This window comes from Salarias fasciatus, chromosome 17 (assembly GCF_902148845.1).
Source record: "Salarias fasciatus chromosome 17, fSalaFa1.1, whole genome shotgun sequence".
Taxonomy (NCBI): Eukaryota; Metazoa; Chordata; class Actinopteri; order Blenniiformes; family Blenniidae; genus Salarias; species Salarias fasciatus.
This window is the reverse complement of record NC_043761.1, coordinates 12657183-12684131: the sequence shown is the minus strand read 5'-3', so window position 1 is coordinate 12684131 and position 26949 is coordinate 12657183. Positions and strand designations below refer to the sequence as shown.

Below are 26949 nucleotides of genomic sequence, written 5' to 3'. Positions count from 1 at the left end.
GTACTTTTATTGAATTCTTATCTACGAGCGGAAGAAGAAAGTTGGCGTCGGGCTGAGAGGGAAGGGACGAGTTTAAAGAGAGATACTGCGGCGACAAAGTCGGGAATATTTTTGCATTAAATTGTTCTGTTTTGAAAGGAAGAGTTGCGAAATAGCAGAAGTTCAATGATCCTGGAGCTGTGAGATGTTTTCAAAGTCAGATTTGTCGAGTTTGAATGATTGATTGATTGAATCGGACTCAACTGAAAAATTTCAAACCCTTCAAAACATTTCTCGTGGTTCACGAGTGCTAATTGCTGCATCGCTTTTCTTAATCTTGACTGACACCAGTGGAATTTAAAGTCGCTTTCACCTTGAGGTGTGGGATTTTCTGGTTTCTCTGAGATGCTCCTCGGAGGGATCGCCACGAAAGATTTCAAACCGACCGAAGCCTCGCACTCCGACCCGTCTCATCAACAAGGCATTTCCATTTGCAGATGTGTCTCTTCTCCCTTCACACCACTCCGAGTTCACACCACAGCCCGGAGCCGCATCAATCCCGGGAGAGCCGCGGATTCAGGAAAAAACTCCCACCAGCCTGTCTGACACCAGCAACCGGGCCGCAGCCAAAGTCACCCGGAGAATATTTCTTCTTATTCTGATGTTTGATGTGTGCATTAACCGGAGCCTGACCCGTGTACGGCTTCGAAAACAAGCCTGACCCTGCGCCGACCGGCACTAACTCACTGACTGCCACCAAATGATGCTAAAAAGAAACCCAGACCTGAAGGAGGAAATCACAAGACAGCCAACGTCTTTTTTTTTTGGTTTGCAAAGATAAAATTCAGATATTACCGGTGCGGACCCTACAAATTTTACATTTTTTTTTTAATGCTACAAAACTGATGACAGAGCAGCGATAGTATAAAACACTTTTAAGAGCCGCGCACGCCCGCAGACGCAGAACCACGGATAATGAGTGAGTGTGTAAAGCGCTCTTTGACAACTCCAGTGGAGAAGGTAATGAGTGTGGTGATAATACACTCAAACAAGAACTTAATGAGGCACAGGTAAGGAAGTCTCGCTGCAGAGGCGCCGCACGTAACAATGAGGAAACCTCACATGCCCCAAACACTGCCATCCTGCACAAAGCGCGCGTGCGGCGTTTTTAATCTGTGTTGCATTCTGATCAATAGCTGCCTAATGACCTGAAAGGCTCGTAGCAACGTCTTCAGAAAAACAAGATGCATGGTTTGTGAGGAATTTTATCTCCTTGCACACGCCACAAAAACGTCGCTTAGAATTCCTTCGCAAAAGTAAAGTTCATCGTTTACAGAAAATACAGTTAGTTTGAGGAGGGAGAACTCGCGCGTCGAACACAATATTCGACGTATAAACAACAACAGGTGTGTGCGTTGGCGACAGCGTTCCGGGCGTGGGCGGGGAAAGCGCGCTGCATATGTCGACGTCTGTGTCAGAAACTCCGCCGCGCTCCGCTCAATTTGATTCGATCAACAAATAACATCTTCACGGAGATCCGGCTATTTAGTCCGGGCTTTCTGAGAGAATCCACTTATTTTGGCGAAGAGGCGACAGCATGCGGGCCTGTCAGTCACCGGGAGTTTAGCCGACTTACCGGAGGATTGAGGCAGGCTGGAGAAGAAAGCCTTGAGGCGGCCGGCGAGCCACTCCATGCTCTCGTGGAGGTTGGCCAGCGCCTTCAGGTCACTGACGTCACGCAGGATCTCATTCTGGGGGATTAACTTGTCTCCGAGGTTCCCCGTCAGCACCTCCGACTCCTTCGCGAAAGCCGCCCTGGTGTGATGGAGAGTTTGTGTGTCGTCAGGGTGACAGCCGCGCTGCGCTAAGGAAAACATCATCTGAACATCATTCAAGCAAGCAAACGTCTTTTATGAGAGGGAATGTCTGTTGTGTAAAAGGTGGGGGGGGAGTAAAGAGCCTCTAAACAGGCTGCAGGATTACATTCTTCACACAGTTTACCAGCAATTCGGCTCCTTTTGGACTCCAAAGGTCTGGTCTGCAGGGCCGCGGAGCGGCTTTGATAAAAGCTATAAGCAAAGCCAATTTTTGGTTCGGGTTAAAACATAATGGATTGTGGGATGGGAATGGACGTGCAAATGTGTTCAAAGGAAAAGCGTTATGACTCTGTAACAATAACAACAGGCGATGTGGGGATAAATTACTGCCTCGACCTTTACAGAGAGGCGCAGAGCGCGAGAGGAGGAAAGTTACCGAGTCGAGAGCCGAACATAAAAAGGAGGAAGAAGGAAAAAAGTTTGATCGTTTTGAGAGCATAATCACTTCAAAATAAGAGAGCTGCTACTCAACAGTTGGCGGGAGAGAAAAACAACAGGTGACGGGGAACATTTAGAAGCAGAAAGCAAGCAGACGGCAGAGATTTACAGGGAGGCAAAACAAAGACATAAAGACGCGCTATATGTACCGGCGTTTGTGAACGAGGGAGGATTCTTGGCTTTGAACGCTTGGCAGGAAAGACGGGGTGTGAGCGGAGAGGTGGGGGGGGGAAGCTGGAGGAGATCAACACCGCCGTGCTGAAAACACATGGCGGGCGGACCGGCCTCCGGAGTCCCCAGGACACCCGCAAGATCAAGATCCTCAGGACGGCAGATGGGTTAAAAACACACAAACTCTGCGGCTCATTAACGCGGCTTTATTAAAGCGCCGGGTTCAGAGTTGTGCAGGAGCTAATCCCCTTTTCATAGTGATGAAAACATCTATGGCTCTCGAATCAAACAGCCTCGCGGCCTCCCTCTTGCTATCTCTCCTGCTGCCGTGTGTGTGTGTGTGTGTGTGTGTGGGAAAGGGAGAGACCGCGCACAACAGATTGACTTTCTTTGGCCACATAACCAATTTATTTATTTACTTTACTATTCCGCTCCAATGAGCTCCAGTGTTCCCTGAAGAGGGTGCACATTCAAAGGCAATTTCGATAAGGCTGACCCCCCCCTCCCCTCCCCTCCCTCCTCCCGGGCTCAGTCTGCTCCCCTCATACGCTCCTATTTTGTTCTTCCCTCATTTCCTCATTTCCCTCAGATAGAGGGCGTTTAAAAGAGCAATCATGACTTCCTTTTTGGGTGCATCTTAACAAGAGAAGGTTCAATAATATGTGAATAAAGAATGAAGGAAAAAAAAAACACAGGCGGGGGGGGGGGGGATTACGTGCGTGATTGCTCAAGTGTGGCTTCATATCTCCTCTGATTATTCCTGTGTACTGAGCCCGAGTGTGCGCCTCCAAACTTGTTTGAGTTTTTGAAAACTGTAAATTATCCAGCAACGTAAGGGAGCTATCTGTGCGTGTGTGTTGGTGCGTACCTGGTGAAGTCCTCTTCGTCCTCCCTCTTCTGCCGGGTCTGTCTGGGCTGGGCCATGTTGGCCCAGTTCGGCAGGGACTGGAGCAGCCGGCTGATGTCCTCGTCTTTGGACCAGGAGGCGCTGATGGTCAGCTTCTCCTCGCTCTGGACGATGCCCCTGGGGGAGGGAGATTTAAAAGACTGGATTGAAAGTTCTCGTTTCATTCCTGTGCTTTTCCATCAGCGTCAATTAAACGAACGAAACATCTGTTCTTATCAGAATCTTTGTGACAAAGCAGAAAAATTCATTATATAATGTGAATATTTAATATATACATGAACAGCAGCATTGTGTACGTTTTTGTTTGTGCAAGAATCTGAACCAAAACAGCGGCTTTAATCTGGAGGGGAGACAACGAGGCCAAGTATCATTAGACATCTGTTCTGTCTGCAGGTGCCTTGGTCAGGGAAACAGCTTACTTTAGAAATTAATACCCTGTACAGGGGGACAGCAAAGATCCGGGACTTCACACGGAAACTTGTAAGTGGAAGAGGCAGTTGGGGCCGAGGGAGGCAGAGGCTTGTTCGTGTGTAAATGCACACAGCGGCACGAGCCAACACTGCGCGCCGCGCACAAACCCACACGCACTCCATCACTCGGGGGGCCCCGGCGCGACTGCGGCTGACCTGTGACAGAGTCCAGATGGACTCCCAGCATCCCCTGCCCCGTTCATCACTTCCTCTTTCATCCCCGCGCTATTCTGCTGCCTCCTCCTTACCTCGCCAGGTGTTGCAGAGTCTCAGGGGTGTTGAGAGAAGCAACATTTCACAGCGCAGCCCTCTCCATATCCGCAGTTTATGATTACAATCATGTTATTGATCCTATTCTGGCTCATAATGCAGGTGCAGGACACAGCAGTGGAGAACGGCTGACGGGCAAGTGCACCATCCTCTCCTGTATTTTTCACCTGTAGCCCGTGTTGCAGATTTCCTTGTACTCTTTCAGCTTGTCGCACACCATCTCCAGGAACTGGTTGGAGTAGGCGCTCAGGTCCTGCATCAGGCTCATTAGATCCTGGATGGACTTCTCCACCACCACTGTGCTCTGAAGGAGAAAGGCGAAAAAAAAAAGAGGGATTTTATCGAGAGGAGGTGTGAGAGAGGTAAAGAGAGGCGAGGTAATGAACAGATAAACTGAATGCGGACTGGATTTTCTACATCTGTCAGGTCCGATCAGGCCTGCCGTGCTGTCAACGACGCCTCGAAATTCACTTGTCTTCCCGTCACCTGCGGCTGGACTGATGACTGGCCCAAGTACTTGTCAGAAGTCTGAGCACTATTAGTGGAATGGATGATTCTTTGTGTGAGAGTGAATCACTGTGAGTGCACATATTTGTGTGTGTGTGTGTGTGTGTGTGAGTTCTGAACTCCAGTGCTGTGTGTGTGTGTGCATTTGTCACAGTGCACATCACCAGGAGCCACGGCAGGGCTGTGACAGCAGCCATTACAGATTAGCCACTCCTGCGTGACTAATAGCTGGCCCGGGAACAGCAGAGCGGCTTCATATCCCCAGACACGCCGCAAACTTTTCACAACACACACCTCTGAGCGATCCAAGAGCTGTTAAATAAGATTACAACTCAGTGTGTTTGCCCGTTCCCAGCACTTAACCAATCTCTCCTCCATCTCTAATAACAGTGATGACTTACTATTAGACCGGCGACAACCTTGATCTACCAGTAACTACCGCGGCTTTACAGTGCCGCGACACACAGTGAGGCAATCTCGAAAATGATTTCTATTCAGCTCACTGCGCTGCCTTTGTAAACGTAATACGGAGTTACAGTGTCTGGGTGTGAAATGGAAAAATTAATAGCTTTGTCAAAGATTAATAAAATGGAAATGGACTTCAGCACCGGGGGTGCAAACAGCTGCAGGAGTATTAGGCTGCGTTTTAATGCCGTCTACCAAGCTCAAGTGGAAAATACAACAGCACGCCAGAGAAGATAATCATCTCCACAGCCGGCTTCCATTTAATCTAACAAACAGTTATAAACTTCGATATGCGGTGAGCTGCGACATCAGTGAAGTTCCTGAACCTGAGAGAAGCTCAGGTAACATGTAGGAAACTGCGCACTGTGAGAATGATCTCAATCTTTTTGCACGAATAATACATTTTCCAAGAGGTTCAATACATTGGAAGCTGTAGGGACTGTAGGGGGCAGTCGTGACTGCGGCTCATCACGAGAATAGATGGAAGGACCCCTGATGTGGACGGATGGTAATAATATTATTAGATATCTCTGTGTTTCAGTTTCCTCTTCGTTCATCCTGAAACACACAGGCGCAAAAACAACAGCCGCCCCATTGAGGAAGGTAATAGTCCATAGCCGCGGCGCTCCAACCGAGGCCTCGCCTCTGCCAAGAGGAGCGCCGTTTACCGTCCACGCCTGGCTCCCTGTCAGCCCGCCAGACCCCGCAGGAGCGCAGCCACACCTCTGTGACGGCTAGTCGTACGGCAAGCGCTCCTTCAGAAGACAGGGGTATCGGCGGAAACGTCTCATATCTGTTACAGTGATATGCGGCGATAATTAGACGCCGCTTTGGTGATTGTTTTTCCTGCCTGCTCCAGGGAGGCCTGGTATTAAGGTCAGCACTGCTGAGGCTGATCGGTGGGTCGTTCAGGGAGACGACGGGCCAGAGGATTTTGCATTTTCTAACATTTCAGAATCATGTGTTTGAGTTCATTGGTGGCATTAATTTGTGTGACTGTCTCTCTGTTTGCCCTGGATGAACCGTGTGACCTTTGATTGGCTCCCTGCGACCCCGAGTCTGATAAAGAGGGTAGAGAAGATGCATGGAGAAGGGAAAAAAAAAAAAAAAAAAAAATTATGGTGAAAACCTTGATGTCCACCCACGGTCACAAACAATGTACTCCGCCGCTTTTGTCCCTGCACTAAGGACAGGGAGCTCGATAGCGGGCCAAACGCAGCGAATGGAAAAGAGTAAACAATGGATACCCGATCCATTACTCCTGCTCTAACAAATGCTCCCGCACTCAGCTCCCTTGTCTAATTCTGCTCATTTAACACAGCCATTTGTCTTAGGCAACAGCAATCATTAAAAAGTAATCAAGAGACAGATTGAGAAAGGGAGGGCTTCCACACAGTCGGTAAAGCAAGTTCTGCTACGTCTCCTCTGTCTAACTCGATGGTTACATAGGAAATGACGTTCAGTGGAGGCTACTCCATTTATGACTGCTTTACTTTAACATTCTCTCTTTCGAAGCTTTCAAACTTAAAGGTCAAGAAGCTGTGGAATAATGTAGAAAACATTCACAATCCTCACATTATTCCACTTCCTTGGATTCGATTACCCTGGAACCGTTCTTGGTTGCACTTTGCTGTCACTCTTTTACATTATTACAACATCAACACACACTCATCATGGGAAATTAGACTCGCATCTCGCAAATGGATCTCGGAATTTGCCGGGAGTAAACCGCCGTTGTAAAAATGAAGGCCACGGCCATCACGGTTTAATGCCAGAGCCGGCACTCAGACTGGCGCCTCGGCGGAGAGAAATCTCTTAATGCACGGTCATCACTCCAGAAATCACCCCGGCCTGCTGCTGGAAGTAGTTATTTCCTTTTGCTGGAGTGAGTGAAATGCACAACATGGGAAATGTCATTACCGCGGTAAGAGTGCAGCTTGACTCCTCGGCGTGGCCGAAGGTACACAGGAATGTGTTTTATTTAGTCGACTGAACGAACCAATTACAACAGCTTTGCGAGATTTCTGTCGTCTGTTTTCTGGGATTTCCGCGAGGGTTCACGTCGGAAACAGATCAGGGATTTCCCAATGAAAATGTTGGGGTCAGAGTGTTTAACCCCACGCACTCTGTGACTCCACACACACACAGACACACACACACACACACACACACCCTGACCCCGAACCGCTCGCTCGTGTAATGCTTCACGCCGCTCGCGTGTGTGAAGCTCCGGGTTTGCGCAAATAATACACACACGGCCGCGCGCGCCCACGTACCGTGGAGAACACACGCGGAGATAACCTCTGTCTGCCCCCGTTCCCACACACACACACACACACACACACACACACACACACACACACACACAGGGGCCGTCCCTCTCCTGGGTGAGGAGGAGCCGGGCGAGAGTGGGACACTGTCTTGACAGATCATTCATCAACGTCAGAGCGGAGCCGTTCCGCGAAGCCTCCCCCGACACACACCGGATGGCCCCCATACTTGTGCCCATTGGAGCGCGGCACATGTTTCTTTGTACTGCGAACGCATGAAAGTGGATTTGGACGCGAGTTTGCTTAAACTCTGACAACTCAGCGGTGAAAGTGACTGCTTTTATTCATGTCTGGGAGTTCTTTCTGCTTCAGTTTTCAATTCCTGTCCCTTGTTTTTTTTTTGTTTTTTTTTTTTCTTTCTCTTGACTTCTGGGAATAAAAATTTGTCTTTGACTTTTTCAGATTCTGCTTTTAATGTGTTGCAAGTTCACTTCCTCACACACACACACACACACACACACACAGACCCACATAAACACACCTCGGTTAGAAGTTACCAATTACGAGCTGTCAAGTCAAATTATGTATCAGTAATCGTCCCGCTAATGGACTGCAGGAGTCATTATGATCGCCGCGACACGTGGCTCGATGTGCTCACACAGAATTTAAAGACACTCGACTTTAACACACTCTTGAATTCAGTATTTTAAATAATACAGTCGAAATGTTTAAGTTCAACACGCAGCCTGAACAAGTGATTAAGCTTGATATTGGAACTGTTGAGTGTTTCAACCTGCAGGAGCACTTTGTTGTGATTATACAGAGGTGTTACAAAGTGACGCTGGTTTTATCCCATAAATAATCTTTCACTGAGTGCAGACAGCAGTGGAGTGTTGAAACCCGTTTCCCCTGTCTTTAAGAGCTCGGAGTCAATAATTTATTACACTGGTAGAGGTATTAAATTTCACTGGCATATTGAGCAAAACGCTGGCGCTGAAAAGCCCGGCGGCCACTGGCAAAACAAAGCCCGTCATCTGTTTTGGGATGAAATCCAGCCACACAAAGGTATGCGAAAACATATAAAGACACATATCTGTCTTTTAACAAAATTAAGTCATCGCAAATATCTTTCTTTTCACCTCATCCACGGTCACGACTGACAAAAAACGCTGCGCTGAGCTTAGCGAGAGTCCTAATTGAGAGATGAGGAGCAATATCACACTCCAATGGTTACAGATGGGCTCCTATATTACACACACCCGATCCACGCCCACACACACAAACACAAACCCGGGGTGGAAATACGGAGCGTCTGCATAACTACTAATCCCAGGAATCACCGTTCAAATCCCCACAGCGACCCCCAAACGCCATCTAAATAATTTTTTTCCCTACACCTGGTTGGTATTATTATAATCAAGTGGAATGCGTTTACAATTTGAGGCCATTGTTTGCCACTTATTACCAATTATCATGAATTATTTATCTCGGGAGCCAGATTAGGTTGTCACCGGTTTGTGTGAGTGAATAAAGTTTTGGATGTGAGAGGGGAAATACGAATCCTAACGCAGGCTGTGGGGGAGCTGCGAGCGCCGCTCTCTGCCCCATTAAGCCCATACGGACTGTAATAAGTCCAATGCACACACATGCATTAAAAACCAGACACACACAAATGCACAAAGCCCTGTGAGTGGGTACAGCGACACAGACGCGAATTCATTGCACCAACTTGCTACAAAAAAAAATAAAAAAAAATCAAGCAGTAACTTTTATCAGGCGCCTACAGCCAAAAACTTCCCCGCTTCAAACCAAAGGGCATGTTTGTGGTGGAGCTGACATTTCAACTTCTCCCTCTCTCTCCCTCTCTCTCTCTCGAACTTACTCATTCCAAAGGCAGAGATTATGCCTTGTTACACGCAAAGACTCCGTCTGAGGCGGCACCGCGTGGTGTGAACCTGTACAACCCCGGGCCGCGGCTGTTTTCCTCGCTCATTTAAATGCCGTCTCTCGCGGCTTACAACGCGGAGACAAAAGCACAAACACGTTTATAGAGGGGAATGTAGAACTATTGTGTCGATAGAAATGCACGAAAACAACAACAACAACAAAAAAAAAAAATACAGCGCGGCTGAGTGAGATTTCTGAAAAGGAGAGGATCCTTCCTTCCTGGAGGAGGCAGGCTGGAGGCCCAGGGCGGTCGGCTGGAGCCTCGGGAGGACATGTGTTCGGTGGGAGATAGGTGGGCGGTGGGGACGGCTACACCTGGAGCGGTGAGAAAAATCCAAATCCAGGGTGGAAGGAAAAGGGACTTTCAGGTGAGCACGTCTTGAAAACCTAAATTTCTCAGCATTTGTGCCATTTTCAGATGAATAAAAAACTACTTTTTGTGCAACAATTAAACACTGCATACATACTGAAGGTGTTACAATCCGATTAGTGGAGTTCAGGCGAGGTGAGGTTTCAGGTGAAAACTCATCGGTTTAGTTTCAGAAAGGTTTTGAATTTGCGTGACAGCATTTTGGAAACGACGTCCTTTTACACATAAACAGCAGAATATAACATGGACTGGCAGCCATGTCGCTCTGGAAGGGAGCAGCAGAGGTTCAGAAAGGTTGTTTATTTTCCAATTTTTCCACAGAGTCAGGGTCAGAGTGTTGGGAGCCGTTTTCATAGAGCTTCTCCGAGCAGCGATTTTGTGTGAACAAAAGTTTTCTGTTTCATTGAAACGGTCATGTAAACATGAGTAAACTCACTCCAGCATCAAAACAATGGCTAGATGACTCCCAAGGAAGAAAAAAAAACAAAAAAACACTGGACTTCGGCCACATTTCATTTCTATTTGAAATATAAACATTTCCCCAGGACATAAATGCTTCATTCTCTGTTAGCTTTATATATTTCCTAGTGGTGAATATAGATGACGTACAGGATGGCATTGTTATTCGTACGTACTGAGAGATGTTGTAAAAGTCACCGATGATTCAGCTGAGAGCAACACTGTGCGGCAGAATTTCCCAAGTTTATAAAAACCCACATCAGACGGTGCGGCGGTTGGAAATCTTCTGAAATGAGCCGGTCTGTAAGGAACCTTCCGCGGTCTCTCATGGTATGGAGTGAGAAGAGAGATTGAAGGGAGTCATTTCAGGCGCAGCCGCGATTTCCCAGAGCAACGATGGGATTTTATACTGAGGTGGTTTTTTTTTTTAATTTTTCAGCGGTTAATTCTCAACAGCTGTGAATTGATCGGATTGCATCAGTTTCCCTCTCCGCTAATGATGGTGAGTTTTTGGTGTGATGGGTTTAGTGGGGCTCATCTTTTAGACTGAAGGGGAAGCACGAGTGTGTGTGTGTGTGTCTCATGTCACCCATTCCCATTTGCACTCCCGCCTGTGCTCCAATCACAGGGTACGGCTGAGGCTGCTAACAGGTGTATTGTGTTGTGATTGCTGTGCCTGTCGATAGGAGCTGAGAGTTTTCTTAATAAACACAGCCAAGTGTGTGTGTGTGTGTGTGTGTGTGTGTGTGTGTGTGTGTGTGTGTGTATTTAGGGGCAGCAGGGAGCCAATCAACAATACGCAACCCCATCCCCCACCTGCAAATAAACATTGCCGACACACATCCTCGCCAATAAAAAGGTCAGTGTCATTACAGTTACTCTGTATGTGTGTGTGTGCGTATGTGCATGTGTGTATGCGCAATTAACACGTGACTATGTGTGCAATGCCTGTTCCCACAGTCCTCTCACAAAGCTACATGTGAATATGAAATTTTAAAAGGTCAACATCATTAGCAGGCCACTGGCGGCCCAACGCTTCCGCGATACAGTAAGCGCCCCGGGGAATGAAATCACTCTTCATCCGGCTCCACGGTAAGTTCTGTTTGCATACAAGCATTTAAAAACACAACAACAACAGGCGAACACATGCACGTATGAATAGCAAATACACCCGACAATTAACACGGTGAATTGTGAAAACAAAAGGAGTAGTTAGCAGCTATTGTGCGGAGTCACTGGGGACAGGGCTGAATGATACTTAGCTCAGGAGAGAGAGCCGGCGTGGATTGTAATTAGGGCTCAGAGGTGGAGTAAACAAATGGAATACTAACAATCCGTGCACACTCGGACTGTCTGGGAAACATGACGCACGAGTGCGCGGGCAGGTGGCTCCTCGCTGCCGGTCTTCACGGCCGGAGAAACGCTGCTCGCTTTGTGTGTTTTCGTTGCTTTTGGGGAGTTTGTCCCCGGCTGCGTGTTGTATGTTTTAGCGTGTCACAGAGTGAATGTGCAAAAAGGGACACTGCAGGGGGCTCCGGCAAGATTAATGGAGCCAATCTCCAGAGCTATCCAGCAGAGTGACCATACCCTCCCCGCGCTGCTTTATCCCTCCGTTCTGTTCCCCGTCGCTCGCGCCCGCTCCGCTCCTTCCACCTCCATCTAAGTCTAATTAAATGAATCAATCAGCGGCAGCGGCCGAAGCTGGAGAGATAGCATCACGCGGCACGGCCCGACAGCAAGCAAGTTTGTGTGTTCCACGACTCCCGGCTGTTTACAGAGGAACAAAAAAATAAAACAAACTAATGGGAATAAAGAGGAAAGAACCTGAGTGGGGCGATATAAAAGCTAAACACCAACAAGGAGAGAAAACAATCAAGAAAAACAGAGAAAAGAGAAGGATTAGAAGACTTTTTCTTTTTTTTTTTTTTTTCCCCAGTGATCCTCTGGACAGTTATCAGCCCAGGCTGCGCTATCACACAGACGCATGAATGGACATTAACCTTTCCCACTCGACTTGACGCCGTCCCAGTCAGCAGTCCGTCCTTATCTCCGGCTTCTAGTGGACAATATACGGCCCGTGTCACGCCAAGAATCACACCATTGCTATATAATATACATACCTGATACATAAAAAATAGAGCGCGACAGCGCTGGCGCCCAGTGATAGGGAAATCGGCGCCGCTATCATTATTACTTATTAGCCTGGGCCCAGACTGCATGAGTATTGCTTATTATGGGCTGCTTAAGCAAACATAAGGCGCGAGATTCACCTTGACTCTTGTGCAGGCGTTGCCACAAAGTCACTCCGTCCATTCCAGCTGCAGAGATCCCCCCCCCACCCCCCGACAAAAGGGTTAAACACTTCATATAACATGAATGTATTTTAATAACACCGGTCCGGTCCAAATGTTAATGCGATGGAAATGCAACGATAAATATTCCCAGAGTGCTGCGAGCGGGGATAACCCTCACCCATATTGTCTGCTAGAATTCTAGATTCTAATTGAGATATTATGCTGAAATATAGGTCACTTACAAATAAGGTTTGGCCAGATGAGGAAACAGAGAGCGTCGATGCTGATTTTATGAATTATAAAGTTACATTTATGCCATTTTTTTGGGGGAAAAAAAACATTTGTGACTGTAAACACATCAGGTACAATTGCGAGAAAAGTTGCCAGTGCGAACTCATAATGTAGAATAATAGAAGCTTTCAACAACAAGATGACATCCTGGAAATGATCCAGTGAAGCAGGAATCCACGAGCCGTCTTTTGGCGTTATGATATCCAGCACCGTAATGATAGCAGCACATCTTCAAAGTCCTGTAAAAACGTGAGGTGGGGGGTTCCACTGGACCATGGTGAACGGATGAGCTTTGGGAAGCCATTACTTTGTCGCCGGTTCAGTGCGTTTCCTCCTCTTTTCGCCTCTGTGATAGATAGTGACCACTGCAGACTGGGAAACACCCAACGAGAGCCGAAATGCTTCGAGGCGCTTCGACCCTGCTTGTTCGCGTTTCTGTTCCTAACGCAAAATATTAGCTTGCGCCTGATTGTTCTTATTGGCTGATCAGTGCAAATCTCTTTTGTCACCGGCCCAAATATGTAAATCCCGCTGTAAAAAAGGAGTTGTGCATTAACTGGATGAGCGTAAAAGTTTACGTGTCCTCTGGCGTTTGCATGTCTGGATCCCCAGCTCCTTTCCAAAGAACACAAACCCCCCCCCCCAACAAACGCCGCTATCTTCCTCCAGTTCCAGCTATTACACACATTAATGTGCGCTTCAGTGGCTGCGGAGAGCAGATGCAACTATAAAATGCGCTCCCCTATGGTTTCCCCGTATGTGGCTGCGGCCAAGGTGTGTGAGGGAGGGTGCGTTTAATGTGGTGTAGAAATATCGAGCTGGCTCTCTCGCTCGCTCTCTCTCTCTCTCTCTCCTGTCAACCATGCTGCTTTTGATACTGCGGTTTGTGCGTGCGAGTGTGTACGTGTCTCTCTTTGATAACACCTGGCACACAGAGCGTCGTGGGACTTAACAGGGGCATGTCGAGAGCGAGTGTGTGAGTGTGTGTGTGTGTGTGTGTGTGTGTGTGTGTGTGTGTGTGTGTGTGTGTGTACCAACAGCGAGTTCGGTTAGACACATTCAGACGCATTAATCTTTAATGATCCGTTCCAATCATAAATCTGAATAGATTTACAATCTGTCCAGCTAGCTGGGGGCTACAGACATAAAGCGTTTTACGCAAACTCGGTTTAAGAACCCTTTTAAGGTTTTATACGGGCGCGGTGAAAAGATGTCATGACGATGACAACTCGGCGAACAAAAACTTCACTCCGAGGTAGAAAGAGCAGTCTGTTGAAGCGGTGACGCTGCAGATGAAGGCCATCAAAGGAAACAGTGGGACGGCTCTCAAATTGGAGACCGAAAACACAACCGCCACAGGTAGCGAAAGCATACACACACACACACACACACACATAGAGGAAAGAGTGCGGCAAACACACAGATGCCACCCTGACCCTGGAATGTGAATGGCATTCCAAGAAGCATGGGAAGGCTCTTTTATTCAGCCCAATTAAAAAAGGCAAAAAGCCCAAACAAAAGGAGTGTTTTATTGCACTCCCTACTATCAGCAGAAAGGCTCATTAGCCACAGCAGCATAATTAGCAAGATGCTGAACTCCTCGTTAAGGAGGGGCCCGAGCCGTAAACAAACCCCGCTGAACTCCATACGCCCACGGTCTCTCTCTCTGTAATGAACTGCCACCGCTGTTCCCTCCCTGCGAGAGGAGCCGGCGCACAGACAGGAAGGCTCTGACAGAAACAAACATACAGCAAAACACACACACACACACACACACACACACACACACACACACGTATCCAAGGCTGGCTACACAAAATACCCACAGCACAAATGAAACTACCTCTCTGGGACATTGTCTTCCTTGACAACCTGCCTGGAAACCCCAAAAGATAAAAAAATAACAATAAAAAGTACTCATATGCACATTTCTCTCTGTGATGTGAAAAAGTGTGTGCATGCAAAACATAAATTTTTACAATACTGAAGATATAGAGAGCCATACTCCACCAAACATGCAGCATATCTGACAGCTGAGACAAATCTTGCCAACTGTCTGGATCTTGACTTTGGCACTGTTGTAATCCTCAACCTGCCATGAGTCTGTTTTGAATAAGAACGACTGCCAAGACCGGCGACATGAGCCTGTGATTAAATGTGGTGCAGTCAGTCAGGGAGTCGCTATCAGTTCAGTTTCTTTTTTTTTTCTTTTTTTTCGGTCCTTAGTTCTTGGTTAAATTGAACAGTTTTCACTTGGACAGCTTCCGTGGACACATTTGAATGTGACTAATGCAAACAAAACTCCATTCTTCTGCAGTGTTTCTGGAAATGTGAGGAGAAACATTTAGAAAGAAGAAATCTGGTGGTGAGATAGCACTATGAGTAATGACAGAGATGAGGAGTATATCTCATCGGTGGACGTATACAGAACGGTCTGAACTAAATCAAAAAAATAACACGAAAACGGGCCTATTGAAGTTGTATTCCTTCCTATCACGGCCACGGAGTGGCACTGTTCTGACTCCCTCCAACTCCAGGTTTCTTTGGGTAGGTTAGCGGTCAGAGAAAAACAGAAACAACTGCCTGATATGGTGTGTGTGTGTGTGTTTGTGTGTGTGTTTCATATGTTTTTTTAGACACTGTAACCAGCACTTAGCAACAGCGACACACTCAGAAAGGATCAGACACCGTTTCAGCTGCAATTATTATCCTGTGAGGTAGTTGGCAGGGTGGATGTGATGATCCGAGTGTGTGTGTGTGTGTGTGTGTGTGTGTGTGTGTGCGTGTGTGTCATAACCAACAGCGATCACAAGGAAGTGCGAGGTAAGTGCACTCAGGAGAGCTGGCATCCATAGAGCGGGGCTAAAAATGGGGAAAGCGTGCCGTAAAAAGCGGCTCTGTGGTTTTGTGAAGCGTCTCGGAGGGTTCGTATGGAAAAGCCGCAGAGTGTTGCCAAATCCGCAATCTGTGCGGCACGCATCTGGGTGAACCCGCGCCATCCAAACATAGGCGCGTTTAAGATGGCAAAACTGATGAAGGCTTGTAAATAAACATTTATGTACCGGAGAAGAAGGTTCAATTTGTTTTTTTTTAACAATGATTGTGTAAACCTTTTCAGCTCTCACCTTGAACTGAGAACACCAATCTATAAAACTAAACAGTAATAAAACAGTAATATTACAGACTACAGTTGTTATGCTATTTGTTTTAAAAGTCTGACGCCTCCTCACCTGCAGTACCGGCCTCTGGACGCCCAAAAGCTTCATGGTGTCGGCGCTGGCCAGGATCTTCAAGGGGTCGGCCGCCTTGCTCACCGCCTCGATTTCCTTGTTGATCTCGGTCCGCACCTGACGTTCGAGTGAGAAAACTTCACATCAAATGGGCTGTATTTAAAATGCACGCCGGCTTTGTTTTCTTCTTGTGTTTTCTTGGGGCTGCTGGGAGTCAAGCTACAATAACCCTGCCGTCTCGCACAGAAAACTCGAATTTTTAGTTTTGATTTCATATTTCCTGAAGGTGACAATATCCCCACCGGTCACTGTGATTCAAATTAGCTTCCTATATTCCGGGTATAAACACTGCTCAGTTCCAGATGACTACTTGAATTAAAAAAAAAAACAAAAAAAAAAACAGTGCTGAAACTTAAAAGTGAGAAGAAATCCATGACCAAACCTGAGGGCAAAATATTTGCATAAAACTGAAATGCATTTGTATATACAGCACATTTACTGAAGCGGTTTCAGAGCAAACAATAAAAACTCAATGTGGTCATCTATGGAGTTCTATTCAGAGGTGACACAGGTGAGAGTGGGTGAAGGTAGATTACCTGTACAAACACATCTACAGGGAATTTAGAGCTACCAAAAATCAGAAATGCATGTCTGGAAAGTTTGCAAAGAAACACAAGGAGAGCATTGAAACGCTAATTGATATTGTATTGATGCAATGCTGCAGTAATGTTGATTTCTTACATAGAATTTTCTACAAAACGTTTGGATAAAAGCACAGCTATTTTTTTTTTTTTGTCGTTTAGTCATTTCACTCGCCTGGTTGAGGAAGAGGTCGTTAATGTAGTAGGTGAGGAAAGCTCGAAGCTGGCACTGCTTGGCTTGGCCCGGGCCCATGTTCATTTCAATCTCCTGAATGAATCTGAAGGGGGGGGGGAAAAAAGACACACATGAAAAAAAAGCATCAGAATGGTCGACTATTTACACTTGGACGTGATCACAGGACAGCAGAGATCTAAGAAGGTGAGATCTGACAAGGGAGCTAATTTTGTGATGAAAAAAAAAGAAAAGAAAAGAAAAGAAAAGGTTTTCAAAGTGCCTTTGATGAAGGTAGTTAACCTCAACTGTGCTCCAGTGGAGCCGCTCAGAGCCACTAGACTCCGACGAGTGTGTCCAGCAAACATAACTCTGTGCGGAGGAGTTACTGCAAACACCAGAGCAATTTACAGTGTTAATAACACAAACCAATCAGGGCTGCGGGATGCACACTGCGAATTCCCCAGGAAGCCACAGTCTGCCTGGTCAGATAGGGTCAGACAGTTATGTATGGCTTGGTGGAGGCGCGCACACACCTCGTTTGTCAGAGAATCACTGGTCACTGGCCTTGTCTCACACACACCGCGGGGCAGCCCATGCAAGAGTAAGTGCCTCCTCAAGCGTTCGGCACATATAAATGCACAAATAAATCAAACTCCTCAGAAAAGATTTCTCTGACCTGCAGGACCTTTAATGTACGGACTAAACTTTTCAGAAGAGAGCGAAACGTAGCGGGCAGGCGGACAAAGAAATTGCTTTATGTGACAAAATCTTGACAAAATGAGCGATGCGATGAACATAATAGTGGACTGATGGCGTGAAGATGGCTCAGAAAGGGGATTTGATTGGACAAAGTCATTTGTAAAAAAGGCAGGAAGAGTCCGCCGCTCGGAAAACCATCTCTTTGCTTCGGCGAAACTTGGAGTCAGCAGCAGGCTGCAGCAGCACTGCAGACAACGAGGGACACGCTCCGCGCAGGGGTATAGATCAGCGGAGGAGGATGATTGATTGGCTGGAGCCGAGCTCAAATGTACAAACACACACACACGTGCACACACAGCTTGCATGCATAAGCGCAAATAAAAACACACGCAGGAAAAACACACAGAGTCCGAGATGTACATCACACTACTCAGCACTGTACCCAATTAGTCAACAGGCACTGAGGCAGGGTGTGTGTGTGTGTGTGTGTGTGTGTGTGTGTGTGTGTGTGTGTGTGTGTGTGTGTGTGTGTGTGTGTGTGTGTCAGAGTGCGCAGGAGAGAGAGACAGAGTGAGCACGAAGCCTAAACCTATTCTAAATCCTTCATTGATTCTCACTGAAACTCTACAACAACAGAAAGTTAAGTAGGAAAAACTCTTCTGTGGCCTCATTAAAACAGTCAAGCTTGCAAAACAATGAGGGCCGGATATAGAGCCTCTCGGTATAAATATGTAGCGGGCGAGGTTTAAACGCTGCATCTTGACAAAGAAAAAACACAATTTTTGCTGAGAACTTCATTCCCGGGGAATCAATCTTTGGGATAAAAGTTGCCGGTTTTTAAAAGCGCGCGTCATGTTGTTCTGCGATCCATCGCGTTCTGTCATTATTGTCATTGTTTCAATTCAAGTGTCAGGATGATGGATCTTCAAGTTAGTGCGTGAGCACAGATGGATTTTTGTAGGCAGGGGTGATAACGTTTGAGTAATGTAGCGGGGACGAGGCAGTAAAGCGGCTTTGTCTATCCAGGCGGCCATCTGGCGCCGAGCCGCGGGCGCGTTTCTCCGGCGCTCCTGGCCCGCGGGGGTGAAGCCGGGGAAGTTTAGCCAAGGTAACGGGGCTAAAAAAGCGCCGCTGCCGGGACCCGGGAAGCTCAGGCGGGGCCCGAAGAGCACGTGTCAGCAGAATTTACATTTTAAGAGTGTGAAGTTTAGCGAGCGAGACAACGTGCGTTTAGCAAAACGCTTGTTGAGTGGATTCTGAGAAATCATTTAGAATATAGAGTGGTGAGTCTGGTTAAAATGCAAATGGATAAATAACACCGGGGGAAAAAAAAAAAAAAAAAATACAAAACGAGCAGAGCTGCGACTTCCAAATGGATCCCGAAAGAAAATCTCTCCCAGCTTATTACCATCACAACCACATCCTTCAAACGTCTGGCTTTCTGACGGTATGACACACTGTCGAGAGAATAAAAGCTTCTGATGATGATGACAGTGGCGGTGATTACAAATGACACCAAACATGCTCTCCTCACTCGCGCTGGCCTCCGATTCCTGCGCACAAGCCTTCAGATTCTTCTCAAAAACTCGGGGCGGTGTTGTTATTTTTTTTATTTTTTATTTTTTTGCGTTCGGGCGGAAGGCCATTTGCAAATGCGCGTCTTCGGCGCCAAGCGGACGGAATGACCTCTCGCTGGATAAATGACAGTGAGCCTCATTTGATCTCTCAAGGCTACAACTGTGCTCGACTCTACACGGGTTTAAAGTGCCAATTTCGGCCGTTCTGGTGAGTTATGGCACAATACATCAAAAAAAAAAAAAAAAGACCTGACTTTGACTGGCTTGAAGTCGTTTAATATTAGCAACAAGAAAAGTTTTCTTTTTACACTCCGCTGTCAAAGAACATTTCAAATGTAATGCGCTGATTTAGCAGCTAACGCTCTTAAATCCTTATTATCGAGCGTGAAACAGATGTATCTTCACCTTAGCGGTGGCAAAAAGCCTCACCGGCTTCACAACACACTCAGCATAGAAGTAATTTTATTGGTAGACAGATCTATAAACGGCCCCTTCAACCGCTCCCGCCGCCATTAATATGCTGTGAGGATTGAGTAACGAGGTCCGCTTCGGCTCGTGACGCCGTTATAATTGGACCCGGCGTGACATTAACAACGCGGGTTTCACTGCGAGGTGACAACAAAACACGCCGGTCGGCCGTATGGCAGCTGCGCGTGGCGGAGGAGTCAGCCAGGTCGCCAAGGAGACGGCGTGGGGAGACGCAGCGTGGACCCGACCGACGCTGCGTTTGAAATCTTAATATCCCGAAATAATCTGCTTATCTGGCCTCACAGGCACAAGCGGGCACTGTTAAACCTAAAAAATATGGTGCTCAATGTTCAGCATGCAGGAATGGAAGTAAAACAGTTGATTGATTTACTGATTGCAATACTAATTATTACTACTATGAACAGGATTTTGGATGCATTTAATAACCTGCAATCAATTATAATGAAACACTGAAGTCAAATCAACAGGTGAGTAAACAGAAAAACGTTAAAATAATGATAATAATAACTTGTAGATGCTTTTGAACACCTTCACAGCTCCTGTGAGGATTTCTAAAAAAACTGGCAGAATTCATTCTGATTCAACAGAAACGACGAGCTGACACCCGCCTTCATCCTTCCACTGAGAGGTGTTCAGCGGCGTTCGGCGTGGCAGCAGACGGTGTTAAAAGGCAGCGGCTTTTAAACAGGCTCTTAAAAATCATGTGATTAAGTTGCGACTGTTTGAAAAGGTGAGCTTAAAGTAAATCCTCTATCAGATTGCCAGTAATTGACCGGAGGCGAAACAAAAACACTGAACAGCAGTTCCCGAGTTTCCCTAATCTCTAGTTTTTTTTTTATTCAATTTAATCTCATGCCAATGTTAAGATTTTATCATATGACCAGAAGTATAAACATAATTTTTTCATATTTTTTATATAGCTTGTGCTCGTTGCACATCTAATTTTGCTCGCAATTAGTATAAAAACACGTTATAAATAAAAGATTAGGTGACTGATTGACTGATATCTCACACAAACCAATGCCCAAAATAAATCACAGCTCACTTCCCACTTTTCAGATCACAGCGGGGCACGGCTGGATCCAACATGGCGGCGCCAGTTGCACTCCAACCCCAGCTTCTTCCAAGCAACTGCGGATGATTACACTTGACAGCATGTAATTATCTGTCATTAGAAAACAGATGTCAGAGCCTTGGGTTTGGAGCTGGATAATTGTAGATGCCGTGCCCTATGTGTATGTAACGTCAAGAAATAACATTCCTGACAGGCATAATGTATTTATACTAACCGGAATTTAGCTAATGAGTCAACTCACTGTATCCTAATGGCTCTCTGATTATTCAGAGGAAGCCGCGGCGTGATTTGTAAGATAGCTGAAACAAATGGGAGCAGAAGGGGAGATGATGTTTTATAGCAGCGGTTTTGAATTCATTTCCCACTAGAAACTACACCTCAGGTAACAAATGTTTCTTTAAATGGGAAAGGGCTGAGATCCCATCATCCATCTCTATCTTCGGCTGCGGCGTGATGACGCCGAAAGAGAAATGGGATAAAGGCAGAGATTTGAGAAAGACGGCGGAATGAGTGTGTGCTGAGATCTATTAGGGACTCAGCGTTTTTTAAATCTCCCAGAATTCCCCTCAGGCACGAACCCATAAGCTATGGTGAATTCTGATTCGGCCGCCCGCTGAGGAAGGCTTGTACTGTTAAGACCCGTCACACACACCAAGGACAGGACAAACCCAGCCTCCACCGGGCGAGCGAGAGAAAGAGAGAGAGAGTCTGTGCATGTGTGTGCGCGTCTATGACATAAAAATTTACAACCACAGTCAATACAGTACATCAATACACCACATCCAGGACACTTGACAGCGCTTGTCTATATTATTCTTACCTGCCGCTCGGCGGAGTCACTTGAGGGGGATTACGTACTCCTGAACGGATTCTAATGAATGGAGACTCTTTACGGGCTTTTACGGCGCGACCGGCATTAGCTTTCGTTCCAACCTGCCACGCAGTAAACGTCGGAACGGCACATTTTAATTGTCGCCCAACTGCACAGCCGATATTGATTCTCTGGGAATATTACACACTCCGATACTCACTACTTAATTATTCCTGCAGTGGTGCTGCGGTAATGAAGAAAACAACTGAGAATATTTTAAAAAATGAAGCGGCTCAAGAGATTTCAGAGCATAAAACAACAGGAATCCATCAAGGACACAGACATTTGAAATTACATATCATCATGATTCTGTATGGCTATTGGTTCGATCCGTAGGTTCCTATATCTCTAGTATAAAGGCTCTGAAACAGAGACACGCCGTCTGTTTATTGGATTTCGGTGCAGCAGACGTTCACCAGCGCGGCCACAGGATGGCACTGTGTCAGCTTCCTCCACCAGGCTCAGCCTCACGCCATCACTTTCACTGAAGACGCTTCTTCTTTATCACAAATGGGTTTTTTTTTTTGGAGGGGGGGGGGGAGGAGAATTAAGATTCCAGTTGGTGTGTGCCATCTGTAACCTGCGCAGGATTTTGCTGGAATCCACACATTTGCGCCTGTGTATGTGTACGTGTGTGTGTGTGTGTGTGTGTGTGTGTGTGTGTGTGTAAGATGGAGGAAAAAGCAAGAAAATACAGACAAGTGAATTCTCCTCTTCTTTTGTCTCTTTCTATTATGTGACAATACTGCGTGTGATTAAGCGTGCAGGCATGTGTTTTCATCAGTCCCTGGTGAAATGCATATGGTCTTCCCACACACACCGCCCACACCTCTGCCAGCCTCCCTGCTGTTGATACCCTGCTCTTGCCCCCGATGCTGCCTCACATGAGCTGCAGGCTTTCTGTGTGTGTGTGTGTGTGTGTGTGCATGTGTGTTTTTCCTGTGTGATCAGGGGTAGGTGAAGGGGCACAAGCATGTGTTTGTTTAAGAGAATTAGAAAAAAAAAAATAAAATGGAGAGAAAGACAGTAAGATGCAAATGCGTTATGTAAATGAGGAAGCTGAGTGCGTCCGCATGCAGGAGCAGGCATACCTGAGCTTCACTGGAAGAGTGGGATTAGCAGAATGCATGAGGTCGCCCTCCTTTACGCCAACTCCAAATGGCCCGAGATAGACGACAGAGAGGAACGGACTCGATCTGATACCCCAATTAGCTTTAACCTTTGCTACGACTTCCATTTGTTGGAGCTTAATGTGAGCCGCCACGCATGGCAGTGGATGATATTCAACAGCTAGATAGCAAGAGCACAATGACACCTGTAATAGTTTACATATATTGGGTCTTCATTTCATTGGGAAAACAACTGAAATAGTTGATCATTAAAGGTTTTCTTGCTTGTTTGTAGCTTCACATGTGCTACAATTGTGAGATAAAGACTTGTTGGATCAATGAAGCAATGACAACTTTCATGACTTACCAGGACAATAAAGAAGCTGCTGTTGACACGAATGTGGGTAACTCGAGAGAAAACGGCAGGAACAAGCTAGATTTCCCCCCAAAATTCATCCCATCTGAATACTTAAGCCAAAAGCTACTCCTACAGGTCAGCATCACACCCAGAGGACCACCTGGTATCTTATTCTCATGTCCGAAAGCAGCCAATACAATTCATTGTATACATCTGTGAGGTGGTGATATGATCATGAGAAATCCACAGGCACTACAGAAATGCCACAAATGGTACGTGGGAAAATCTGAGAGAGGTTCATTAGTAATATCCGTGATTGACGTGCCACATCTACAGATTTCCAGCAGATGCTCGGCGCTGCGGTGACGTTCCTGTGCACTCGCGTGCATAACGCCGGCGCTCACATTTAGGTCCTCGCACGAGTTCCACTCAATATACGCGCGCGCTTGTGTGTTGCACCGCAGCGAGCCGCTCTGTCGCAGTGTGGCGCAGACCAATTAAAACGCGGAGATTGATGACCAGGGGCTGTGAGTAGCGGCGGCGGCGGCAGACAGCTGCTTCCTGCAGACAACAGGAAATGAGACGGCCTTGTTTAGCTGATGCTGCCGACGCCAACGCCATCGAGCTTCAAAGACAAATCACCACCTCGCCGCCGCTGCTGGCCGACTCCTCCATCTTGCTACAGAGTGCTCTCCACCTTCCATCTCTTTATCTTTCTCTAATTCTACCCGACACTGTGTCTCTCATTAGTCTTTTGTCACGGAGATGTAGTTAAAGTTCAGTCCGTGAATACGATGCAGATGCTAAGTTTGGCTACACAAGCCCAGGGATGCTACCTCCGTTCACTGATCTTAAACTACCCTCTTTGGAATGTCATGATTGATAACATTTATCCACCTCTCAGCGAAGAAAAGGAAACATCTTTGCCACGACAGGATCTATATTTTCAGTGTTTTTCGAATTTTTGAAAGTTCGTCTCGTCGGTCAAAGAGTCACTGTGAGAAACTGCTGCTTGGGAAAATCAGTGTTAAAGACTGGCTTTTTGATATCAAGTCTTCATTTGTCTTAAAGGTCTAATTAGGTTTGGACTTTTCTGGCGTTTTGCATTAATTACACCAACAAAATTAAGTGTTCCCCAACCACTAATGGCCTCATGGCTCTAAGACCTGAAGCACTAAATTCCCAAACACTTCTTATCGCTATTTAAGTTAAGCTAAGTATCTGTAAACCTTCCCTGCGGAGAAATGACCGTATCCCAGCGAAAACCGCTCCAATTTGTCATGTTTACCAGTTCACCGTCCTGTAAATGAAGGACGTCTGGCGGCGCGCAAAAGGGCGGTACGGCTCTCATTAAGAACCGCAGAGGAGCCTGAATGTCACAATAGGAGACTGCTGGGCCGAAATGACTGCTTTTGCTCCCGCTGTACGGCGCCGGTCAGAGAGGCAGGTGTTCCAGGCTTCCGAGTGCGGCTGCATTTTCCTAATAAAACGTCCCAATTGCTTACTTCCCACACACACACACACACAGAGACAGTTCTCTGGTTAGATGGCCAGGTGCAGGAAAATCCAGTATCTGGTCTGATTGTACCCTGCTCAATGCTTAAGTATTTTAAGTGTTCATCTGCTCCTTATAAAACAAGTCTGATTAACAAGCGGAGCTCTAAGTGGCGTCCCGCAGGGGGAGAGGACTGCTTTATTAAAGAGAGGCAAGAAGAAGAAGAAGAAAAGCCGATGCAGTAAAGTAACAACGTAAAGGGTGTGAATGCGTTTCTGCTGCTGCTCCGAGAAGCTGAGGTCAATAAAATGCATCTTAATGTGCGGCAGAGCACGTAGTGTCGAATCCCCGTGAGATGCACACATAATCTCTCTGCAAACACAACTGCTACCTCAGGCCTTGAAGGGTTAAGACGGGACATTTTGCAACAATTTATTTAACTGAAAGAATAACCTATAGGGCCAGAGACGGAGCTCACATTTAGACGGAAAAAAAAAAGCCAAACCGACGCGAAAAGGTCAGGGATCCGTGCATAAGCGTTTAGAGGTGACTTCCTGAAGTTAGTTTCGACTGGTGTTACTCTCCAGTTTCTGCAAGAAGCTAAAAAGACTTACAGTCAATAGATGAAAGAGGAGATCAAAGATTTGGACCTAATTGACGGGACTGCCCACACACGGAGAGAAACCAATAGATTTTATGTTGAGTGAGTTCCTCTGTGAGAATGTGGACCCGATCCATTCATCACACAAGTCTAACTTCTAAATTGTTGAGTGGCAAGAAAGTATTGGATGAAACTGATGGAAGGAATCTATTCCCTCCTCTGCAAACGCTGGGTGGAGCGTGGGCGCACGCGTTACGTTGTTTTCTAATCAGAGCTGATGGCGACGGCGCGCATGTCTGAGACGCACCGAAGGTCGCTCGGATTTTTTTTGTTTTTGTTTTTTTTCACCGAATGAGTCAGCAGGACTAAAATGGCAAGCATCCCTGAGAGAGTAAAGTGCGAAGGCACTTTTCAATTCGGCTGAAAACTACTGAGAAAAACACTTAACCTGCACACAACACACAAAAGGGGGGCTGGCAGCGAGGACTGACATGAGGAGTCTGTTTGTGCCCCGGAGGGAAGGGGAGGATGGAGCGGCGCCCCGGAGGAAGCAGGCAAGCCGAGGTCAGAAGGATTGAGGGGGGAAGTGCAAAAGGTTTTAATGCTTTCTCAAAGTTTCATTTCACCGAGTTATAAATACATTGAAGACGCGTTTGCCTCGGAGGAAACTCGTTGGAGCTTAGGCTCTCTTCCCCGCGCAGGTGTGTGTTTGCCATGTATGTTCAATATTGAACAGCCGACGCTGCGTCACGTCGCAGACGTCTGGAGGTTGGTGCATTCCCTCAGACGTGTCGCCAGGTGAGCCGCCTCACATCGCATTTTCTACTGATTACAAAGAGGGGGGATTTAAAAAAAAAAAAGACATTTTATATTTATTCCCTCTTCTGGTTACTGTATGCACTTATCTGCCATCCATCTCCCACCCTTCATTTCACCCCTTCTCCTCTCCCCTGCTGTCATCTCTGGTCTCTTATCCCCTGTAACACTTCAGACTCTTCCCTTTCCCCTCATCTTTCTCTCTTACCCCGCTCTCCTCTAATTCCCCTGCCTCTCTCTATTTTTACCACTCCATTGCCGTTATCTCTCCGTGGCAACATTTCAATACAAACCCCCCCCGCCTTCCTCCCATCCCATATCCAACCACCACACCTTCCCTTCATCTCTCTTCTCTCCCGCTCTTAGTCTTCAATTCCATTTAGACCTTTATGTTAGCGTAGGACTTTCCATCCTGTGGCGTCCGGGTAGTAAATTGAAATGGTTCTGGGGGCTCCGCTGAAGCCTGATTGAATTTAAAGAGAGAGAGTGCCATAAAGAGAACTAGCGGTGAGAGGTCTGTAATACACTGAAGGGCTTCCCGAGCTATGACAGTGTTGACAGGGCCGGGCAGGGGAGAGGTAAGAAAGGAAGAGAGGGACATAAAGAGGGGGCAAACAGAAGGCGGGAAGGAGTGGGAGAATAATGAAGAGAGGATTCAAAGACGGGGGAGTGAGGGCGGGACGATTGAAGATGTAGAAAACCCTTCATCAGCATGAAAACCAGCCTTATTGCACGTCACACGGAAACACGGAAAACCCTCGCCGGGGCGCGTTACCCTTGATGGTGACACGGCGCGGAAATGCCTCAATCACGGTTTGCATGGCCTGGAGGGAGAGAGGTGACAGGTCTCATATTGGAGACGGCCAACAAAATGCAATTCCGGGCAGTCGGCTCGAGGGCCGCGTGTCTGTCATACCTACAGCTCTGATAATACTCCCACACATCACATTACGCCGCCGAAATAGCCACCTCTCAGCGTATAGGGCGCGCGGGAAATGAAAGGCGGATACACACATCGTACGGACACACACATACACACACACACACAAATATAAACCGACAGACGCACAGCACACCTGGGCGTCTGTGTATACAATG

The 26949-nt window shown here is 46.8% G+C and overlaps 1 protein-coding gene across 1 annotated transcript in view; it reads right to left on the bottom strand.

Annotated features, from left to right (window-relative positions):
- The window catches only part of exoc4 (exocyst complex component 4), a 91880-nt gene that overhangs the window by 20266 nt on the left and 44665 nt on the right, over nt 1-26949 (bottom strand). Inside the window, exons 12-16 of the mRNA XM_030113598.1 lie at nt 16762-16864; nt 15946-16062; nt 4280-4416; nt 3334-3489; nt 1616-1794 (exon numbers count right to left, since the gene is read on the bottom strand). Of these exons, the coding sequence (XP_029969458.1) occupies nt 1616-1794; nt 3334-3489; nt 4280-4416; nt 15946-16062; nt 16762-16864 (692 nt within the window). The remainder of the gene's footprint in view (nt 1-1615; nt 1795-3333; nt 3490-4279; nt 4417-15945; nt 16063-16761; nt 16865-26949) is intronic.